The sequence below is a fragment of the Cyrtonyx montezumae genome, unplaced genomic scaffold (genome assembly GCF_038088225.1).
Source record: "Cyrtonyx montezumae isolate F1298 unplaced genomic scaffold, pur_monq_1.0 scaffold_3, whole genome shotgun sequence".
NCBI lineage: Eukaryota > Metazoa > Chordata > Aves > Galliformes > Odontophoridae > Cyrtonyx > Cyrtonyx montezumae.
Genome location: NW_027072034.1, coordinates 118,844,475 through 118,854,434, shown reverse-complemented (window position 1 = coordinate 118,854,434; position 9,960 = coordinate 118,844,475). Strand labels below are relative to the sequence as shown.

The 9,960-nt window shown below is 35.4% G+C and overlaps 1 protein-coding gene across 1 annotated transcript in view; it reads right to left on the bottom strand.

Moving 5' to 3' along the window:
• Positions 1–365: 365 nt before the first annotated feature.
• Positions 366–9,960, bottom strand: part of POC1B (POC1 centriolar protein B) — a 44,759-nt gene continuing 35,164 nt past the window's right edge. The window contains exons 11-12 of the mRNA XM_065743201.1: positions 3,348–3,530; positions 366–2,141 (exon numbers count right to left, since the gene is read on the bottom strand). Coding sequence (XP_065599273.1) covers positions 2,037–2,141; positions 3,348–3,530 — 288 coding nt within the window. The 3' untranslated portion in view covers positions 366–2,036. The remainder of the gene's footprint in view (positions 2,142–3,347; positions 3,531–9,960) is intronic.

Sequence of the window (9,960 nt, the reverse complement as noted above, 5' to 3'; positions counted from 1 at the left end):
TTAGGACAGCACTCACAGCTTGAGGAAAACACCTCCATGCTTTTATTGAACTGCCATTTCTAATCATACAGATGGTCCCAGGTGTCAGGCATTCTGAGCATTTCAGTATCAGCAGACTACCTGATCGAATGACAATAACAGATGTTAATTTGGAAATGTTATGCTCACTCACCAGATTCACAAACGTAAGTATTAAATGCTCCCGTTACACGCATACTGAAAAGGAAGAAGGCAGAGTTAAAGCAGAAGGGAAGACAGAAGCAGTGATTTTATTAAAAAACAAATTTAAAAAAATTTCATATGTTATTGATAAATAATCCTGAAAAGCTTAAAAAAAAAAAAAGAACACCCTTTTCATTTAGAAATAAAAAAATATATAGCCCATTATAAGAAAACAAGAAATAAGCCCAAGTTTTTAACAGCTATGTGGCTTTGTGTCTTGTAATGAAACCAAGAAAAGGCAAAGACCACAAGAATATTTCCAAATGCAAAACAACAAAAGTACATCTGACCTAAAAGGCAGTATTTACATAACTCTGCATTATAAACAATTGCATAATCATAGGTCAGGCTGTATACACTGGAATATATGGGGCTATCCTTCCACTAATGCATAGGATGTTGCATAGAAATAGTTGTATCTGAAAATCTTGTAAGTTGCTTCTCCACAATATACAGCACAATTTAAAACGGAGCTGAAAATAAGTAGCACTTGTTGGGAAAATTCAGCATCTTCTCATCAACTCAGATGACTTCTGGCTATCCAAAGGTGTACTATAAGAGAAAACATAACATATAAAAGAATATTTGACTGCTCATCACGTTAGCTCCAATTGCAATGGTGTTTGCATGGTACTCCCCGTACTTAAGCTGAATTCTATTGATGTTAATGAGGCTCAGCTTGGGAAATGGGCTTTATCTATATACAGTCAGTTGCAGAATTGGATTAAGATGCCCCCTCCATTTCAAGTGTCCTATTTTTCAACCTATAAAATGTGAAGTTGCAGAAAAGGATGACTACCTACTTTGGGTTGTGGATACACAAAAGGTGTTCTGCAATTGCAATTTAAAAGGTTGACAAAAAGAAACAGAGATGTTCTCTGTTGAACAACAATATCTACAATTACGACTTTCTAAAAATCGCATTTTTATTACAAATAAAACTAAAATTCATTTTACACGGCAAACTGACTCACACAACGTCTTTAATGATTATGGTTTAAATCAAAGTGATGAGGAGAATTCATAGCACAAGAAACTGAGCACCTGTGGAAGTCCTTGGAGGATGGAGATCTTTTGTATTTGTGATACAGACCTCGAATCACTGCGTGTTTGGTTCAGATATATTCCTCAGAAATATGAAGTAATTCTTATGAAAAATGAATTCTGCATGTCTTGCATCTGAATTCACACAGATACCGTAATTCTTTCAACATTTACAGGACTTTCTATTTGTAACTAGAAATTATTACACTAAATCTTCTTGCAGTCATCACTAAAATGTTTAGGAGGTTACAAGAGTCAAGCTTTTGGTAAAATATCTGACAGACCATAAGAGACAAAGAAAATTTCTGTCACTTTAGCAGATAGAGGTATTTGAGCCTTGTTTAATTTAGCTGCTAGAGTGGTATTGCCTTAGTACAATGAGTATTACTTTCACAGCCCCTACATGAGTTGAAAAATCTGCATAGTGCACTTCCACAGTAATTGTATTTCATGTAAAAACATACGGCTTGTTTAATCTAAAGACCTTATTAGGTTGAAATAAGAGTCCTGTAACTAAAAATGTTCAGTGGGAATGATTTTAGAAAATACTACTATTGGCTGGGCTAAGCTTTAGTAAATGTATATCCACAGCGTCTACTTGCTTTAAACCAATGTTTAAAATGTCATATATATTTTTCTTCAGCTTTTATTACATCAATGAACAGAAAAGGAATTTTTTTTCCATTTATAGTCGAATCCACTGAAGCGACATTTATTATTTCCTTGTGAAAATACAAAACATATTAATCAATACAGTTCGTTTTCGTCTTTTATTCTTCCTGTCTTCCCTGAAGTAAAATTTTTTGTTGATTTTCTAAGCATTCTTTCAGTTTATCTTCAGTCAAAGTCAGCCGTTGTTCCAGGATTGAAATTGTCTGCATGAGGACGACAGTAGCAATAGCTTCAGTTTGGTTTTATATCACTCGCACAATATTACAAAAGTGTGCAACATAATAACATAAAAAAAAATCATTTTAACTCAACAACAACAAAAAATATCCTAAAGATGGCTTTGCCCTAGCTATTCCATTGTTTACAGCTGTATTTAAAAATGATGGATTTGTATCTATGAAGACTGTCCAAAGGTTTTAAATTGTTTTCATGAAAAACTCTGTGCGTGTGTGTACAATATTTATGTGCCCATTAAAACTGCTCAGAAATATTATGTGAAAGCTGCCTCCATATCTCAGTATAAAAACAGCCATAAATGGTGACCCCCAAATGACGTCTTCCAAAAGCCTAACTTTAAAGATATAAAAAATAAATGAAGCGTGAAAAAAGCAATATTGAAAGGCATTCCCCATGAGATTGTCTTCCTCAAGAAGGGTAGGTTCCTGGACGCAGGCTGACAGTTTCTGTCCAATCCAACCTCACAAATAATTTTCAGCTGATGCTTTGACTCCAAACTTTTCAAAACTTACTACTTCAGAAATATGAAGAATGAAGAAAAAATCTCAACCATTCCTATTAATGATTAATGTTAATACATTCCAGACTATAGAGTCGTGTTTTAAGACATAAACTGTCTGAATTTGGATGGCTAAAAATAAGTACTGTGCTTTTGCAAACAAGCAACTCAGAGTTACTGACAGAGACTAACATTTGGGCTGTTTCACTGACACTTGGAATCATTCCACTGCGTGGATTCCTACCTAAGCCAATATCTTGAGCACTGAGTTTGGAGAAGGATTTAACGGTACGTTGCCAATTTACTTTGTTCATCCCCTACTAATGCATGACTGTTTAAGCTGGAATTTGACAATATCAACACAACAACTGGCTTCTGGCAAACCCACATTACGTCTCACTAGTGAAAAATAGTGACTCTTTTCTTCTACAGTTAAAAACACACTAATAATCTTTATGACTATGTAGCAGGAAGCTTTCACTTTAGGAAACACAACACACGCGATCAGTATTTGCTGAAAAGCAAGAAATAGAGCAGTCATTTGACTATATAACCATTCAAAATAACCCTACAAATTTCACCATTCTGATTTATGAGCATAGTTCCTGTTCTTTTCACCATTGATAAAATTGTTATTTTCCACTGCAAGTGGTATGTGTTCTTGCATACTTACTAGAGTCAAAACATCCAGCTGTTCCACAATGTTCTCCAAAGTATTACCCAGGGATGGGGACATGCCCATTTTCTTGTCCACATTATGCATAGCTGATTCGCTCTCATTCTCAGACTTCCTCTTTGAACTTGTTGCCAAGACCGAAGCAGAGGGATACTGCAAATCTTCACTGCTGACATCATCCTTGAATACAGAAACACCGCTTGAATATTCAGTTGCCCTTGTCTCCATTTAATTGGAACAATACAAGAAAATCATCAGAAAGCTCTGTTTTTATATTTTTAAAAATCTTTACATGTGTGTACACAAAGGCCTTCAGATTTGCTTCTTGTACCACATCCAATTCATAACACTTCACCTCCTTCCAACCTAAGAGGTGATTTCAGCTGTGATAGATGAGGCAATAATCACACATGGGGTACTGAGAAATCTCAGCAGTCTTTACGAATGATTTCAACAAGAACAAGTTTCAGGTACTTGATTGAAGAACTAAATGCTTTACTACCAGAGCTTGAATTAAAGCTCAAATATTATTGCTGCTCTGAGTATAATTCTAAAAGACGGCTCTAGCTCACAAAGGAATTCATTCAAAGCAGTCATATGGATGAAAACTCCATATGAGACTTAGACAAGGGTTCTGCCTATCATAATATGAAACTTCTCATTGGTATGGGATTTCTGCCTTTCGTAATAATAATAAAGAAGTAGGTTTTAGATGTTTATTTAATTATATTACTTTTTTGAGAACCAAATTCTTCAGGCAACAGGAAGAGAAAACAGCATAAAAGATCCACACCATGTCCGAGAGAAATAACTTTGCTGTATAAATATTGCTTCAGGGTAAGTGGTAGAGCATGATCTTCCTAACGACTTCTGCTTTTTTTTGTGCCTTGAAGTTTTAAAGGCACTTTTGAGTCAGGATAGGTGAAATCATCACTAATTCTTTGGAGGGTCTCTCATAAAAACTCTTCCTATTAAACTTTTTGCAATTTCTTTGAACTTCAGGATAAAAAGGATAAATGGGATAAAAAAGATAAATAGGATAAAAATGAACAAAAATTGAAATAAATAGGAGCAGTCAGATCTTATTATCTCTAATTATGTTTTCGATATCTGTAACCATTATAAAATAATTACAGTTTAACAGTTTCTCTGAAATATTTCAAGAGCTCATGAAAGTATCCATTCACCAAGCAAAAAAAAAAAAAAACCAAAAAGGAAATTTCAGCTTTTAAATGTATGTGAAAAAAAATGACACCACTATTAGGTAAAACTGTGGTTTTTTTCTGTGTTTTTAGTGCCATCCTGTGCACTCCTGACATGTTTATTCTCTGGACTCACTGTGCTGATTTTCCAAAATCTTTTCTTCCCTAAGTGCCATGTACATCAGTGAGCAATAGACAAGTTGGGTAAGCTATCTGGTAGGGCTTTTCTTACTAGTAAAGTGTGAGAGCAAACCAAAGAGACTCAATAGAAGAGCATAGGTCTAGGGAGAGTAACAGCTGAAAGAAGAGATCTGTGGTAAAAGGGTTTCATACCTTAGGAAGAGCATGGCAAAAAGGAAAGTCTCACCACCTTCTTTGGGTAGCAACAGATTTCAGCCCTCAGGAATGAATCCAACAAGTGCAGAGAATGGGGGTGTAAGGGGTAGGGGGAGACCACGTGTATACTGCAAACTTTAACATACAGTGCTACAAAATCACGTGGGACCCTCCTCAAGGTTGGACAGTAACATAGCGTTTGGTGATACACAACTTTCATTGATTTCATTACTGTGAAAGAAATGGATAAGTGCACTAGAAGATACCTCCAGATCCCTTTCACCCTCTTTTCTATGCTTTGTGACTGATTTATGCAAACGAACTATGCAAGTCAGAAATAAGAATCCGATACAAGCAATGCTGAAATTCATCAGTGGTTTGTACTGATGCTTTGATTGTGTCATAAAAGTATCAGACATCAAACTAAAGATTTCATCAAATATTAAGCATGCAAGACTGATCTACAGAGTGTCCTAATGGTTATAAAACGTCTTCATTGAACTAGAGGGAACTTGTGTCTCAGTTTAAGGTTATTCAGACTCATGGCTCATAGGGCAATGCTTCTTCAGCTAGGCTGTAGTCTATTAAAGACATGAAACAGTGGAAGAAAGGGTAATCTCTTGAGTAATGCTGCCAGTTTTGCCACTGGCCAAAAAAACGCACCTTTAGTGGATAGAACATTCAGACAGGAGCAGGCAAATTCTGTTCCCATGCGAGATTTTATATTTCACTGTATAGATATAGGTTAAAATGAATTCTTACAAGAACAGATTGGAACCCAGAATTTTCCCCCTCCTAACCAGATGCTTTAATTGCTATCTGAAGAGTTAATTATTTATTTCCAGTACCATCAATTTTGATTTATTTTCAGTATTCAACATCTTGTGATGTCAATTTCCAATTACTCCACAGTACTGTACATTGCGAAGGAGTCACCTTTTAGCACAAAAATGCAAATGGTTTGATTTTTAGACAAGGTAGGCAGAAAAGAAAAATGCATGTCCTATTCCTTTTACTTTGCTTTAGCTGCTTGCTTTCAAGTGTTAGAAGTCCCCCAAATAAAGTATTGTGAGTATTTCAGGATATTTTTTTAGATGTGCATTAATTATGTGGGATCACTGCATCTCAAGATTGTCTGTATGTTCCTTTTGCAGATTTTGTTACATGAGATGCCATTAATTCACATTCTTAAAGGAGCTTAGATTCACTGTGTTATTTCTGACTAACCAACTTATATCTGAGGTCCTGGGGAAACAGGATGAATGGAAGCTTTTTAGTATGCATACAAATTCACAAAATGGAGATATTTTCAAATGCTGATTAACATGAAAAAGGCTTCATTTGGCACTCAGACATTTAAGACAAAAACTGTTGCCATACGTTAAATACTTCCCACCTTAGAACCAGTCACACTGTAAAGAAGGACAGCACCTTTGCATTTATCTGCATCAGGAGAGTCAGTCTGATTAGGACTACTTGTTGAGATTTCTATAAAAAATAGTGAGATTACAGAAACTTTTTTGCTCTGTGAATCTTGACTTCTTGCCAAATCTCAACAAAGATTACCTAAATTTGACAACTAATTAAGTTGCAACAAATGTCAGGAAAATTGGAGACAATTTAGTCAGGACACATTGAAGGAAAGAGAGGTAGAACTCAAGGATATGTTCTCCATGGCAGTAGTAAACTTTAGATTTCCATGTGTCTTGTGAAACGCAGACACTCACAAATGCTCACACAAGAACAGAAAGAATGCTGGATGCAAGTTTCTTGGGACCTACTGAACCAATATGAGGCTGAAGGTGGCAGTTTCTGGATCACATCATTACTGGTGACAAGATGTGTCACCACTACATGCTGAAATCAAAACAGTGGTACATGGAGTGGCAACGTGAATTCCTCTTCAAATAAGTTCAAGATGCAGTTCTAAGTGGGTAAAGTGATGAGCACTGTCTTTTGGGATAGGAAAGGGGTGATCATTCTCGATTGCCTGGAGCCCAGACAAACTATTAACTCTGACCACTACACTGTAACAATGACTAAGCTGAAGGCTCCAACTTCCAAAGTGAAGCCAGAGAGACGACAAACCTTCTCTTGCAACATGAGAAAGCCAGGCCCCGTAGCAGTTTGAAAACCATGAAGCATATTGCCAGTCTTGGGTGGACTGTCCTTTCACTGTGTAGCCCAGATTTGGTGCCTTCTGACTTCATCTGTTAAGGCCAGTGAAAGATGGTCTGCACAGGCAACATTTTCCTAGCAACAACACTGTCATAGCAGCTGTTAAACAGAGGGTTGCCTCTGCCAGTGCTGATTTTTATGAACACTGAATGCAGGCTCTTATTCATTGCTGGTGAAAATGCATAGCTAATGGTTGTGACCACACTGAAAAATTGTTTTGAGCCTGAGTCTTGCTCTATTAAACAGTGTTACTGTGCTCTTTTATCTGTTGTAGTTACTTTTGAAGTTACCTACATGACTGTATTTAAACACCAACCAATACTCTTTGGCTTTGCTTATGGCACACTGCCTTGCAAATTGTGTCCTAGGGGTTATTAATTCTCAAGTATCAAGTACATAAAAATAACATAAATTGCCCCCAATGTTATAAAAATGCCTCATAATTAAAACAAACAAACAAACAAACAAAAAAACCCACGATATTCTATAAAACCTCAGAGCTGTTGCTTATTTTAAGAGAAGAAATTTCAATGAGGTAACAATTTAGAATTGCTACTTTGGAGCAAACTAAGAAGAAAATTAAAATGTATACATTATTTCCATTCATAGCCCTTTAGTAATAAAATAGACTCACATTTGGGCAAATTCATGTGAGTTACAAACTAGGAAGAGAAAGAGCAGATTTAATTAATCAATAGGAAGTTATTACCATGACATTACCAAGCGGATGTTCAGTAGAAAATTAAATTCAGCTTATAAATGATGTCATAAACAGCAAGCCATAATTGCTTGTCTTTGTTTTCTGTTGAGCAAAATAAGACAAAACTCTGTGGGTGGTACTTAATCAGTTTGTGAAAAATCCTTACATGTAATCTGATCATCTCTGAGTATTCCAAAATGTTCTCCCACAAAACATTCACAGATCATATACAAGAACAGAATTTGAATAAAATGCATCCATGTATCAAGATGCCTGAGCAGTTTTATTTATAGAGAAAAACATTCCTTAAAGGAAAAAAAAAATAGGACATAATAGAGGTCTGTGTCTCTCAATTGAAAATCTTCAAAAAAACATCTTCAAAATCATTAGTCTTCAGCCTTCTAAGAGCTTTGGATTCATAAAATATACACAACAGCTCCCAAATGAATACTCTAATGATCTTATAATTAAGATGGGCTTATATGAAAAAGTGACACTGGTAAGCTTCCTAATGAATCACAAAAATTGGCATGGTCTGCTTTTTAAAAATAATGCTTTAAATTTTGAACACATGGCACGTTTGCCAACTAATACTAAAACATTTCTCATACTGTGATTAAAACAACTACAAACAATTAGTCATAAATAGGGCATTAAAGCTCAAAATAGACCAACAAGCAAAGACTTAACAGTGCAGTCTTCCATCTCACCAGACCTTGACTTTCTGTGCTATTTTGTGTTTTCTTTTTTTAAACCATGCAAAGTTTCTCAGAAGTAATGACAGTGCCATTATCACTGCATTTTCCCCTACATCTTATGAACCCACCCTCAAATTAAAATGTTTCACTGTGGGTATGCTAAAGTGAACCATCCAGTGGAATTCATGTATGTATGTATTTAAAATAATTATATTAATATAATTATAGGCAGAAAGTTTTTAGTACTTTGAAATTATTTTTTGAATGAATGCATGCTCCACAAAAAATGAAGCTCTCTAATCTATTAGCCTAACACCAAGTATGCTAAATGACAATCTGATTTATCAGTTGCTACTGCAGAAAACTCCTTGGTTTCAGCTGGTGACAGCACTCATTTCCTCTCTTCTCTTGCACGCACATGAATCAGCATTAAGCACATCAAAAACTTGCCATCTGTCAAAATGCAGTTTTGTGCCTGTTGTTATCTGATAAGGTTGTTCTGATGTATTTTATTTGCAAACTTTAATGGAAGTTTTGTGTTCAAGCAGTAAGATAAACTGTGCAGCATCTTGAAAAAGTTTAACCAAACATTTCTAGTTTGAGCAGAACACTTTCAGAACAACTCACAGTATAGGAATTCACATTCAATTCAAAGGTTTTCATAGTTTCTTACGTGCCTTAATCTTCTCTAGTTCTTAAAAGAATGCCCTAGCTAAATGGATCCAAACATATACACTGAAAATATTTACTGTAAATGCATCTCATCCAATCTGGCAAGAAAATATTCCCTCTACCATGCAAGTGTCATCACTACCGGTAGTAGGAAGAAACCAGCCATGACTGCTGGTGGTATCAGGATACAAATTCAGAGCCGACACACCAAGCAATACTATCCAACTATGTTCCTTAGCAAATCATGCATTTTCACTCATAGCATTTTCTTAGCCACAAAAACAGCAAATTCCGTCTGAAGCCAGCTGAGTTTATAGAGGTCAAGAAGTCAGTACAATAGAATAAAAAATAGCTGCTAATTTGTTTTTAAAAACATCATGATGTCTTATAGGAACGATCTGATTAACCAGATCCATTTTTTACCAGGATTACAGTTATGTTAAATTTAGCATTGCTGTAACATTATAAAAGACTAAACATTTCTGTTCACAGGCACAACAGACTACAGTTTTATGTAAATAAATCATATTGTGCTTTACCAGTCTTCTATCAAATACATACTGAGAAAGCAGCTATGTTGTTTTACTATGTCAGCTTTTCTCCAATAGCTTTATTTACCATTGCTGCTGGTCTGAGAAAATAGTGAAAAACAACGAGCAATTCCATGTATATAGGATCTAGTACATATCAAACAATTTGTTCCATATTTCTTTCTTGTCAAGAGAACATAGGAGAAGAAAGTTGTATTTTTTTTCCAAAGAAGTACAAAAATTAAGTTGGTCAACAAAAGATCATAGCAGTCCATAAAGGTTTGTGTACACGCA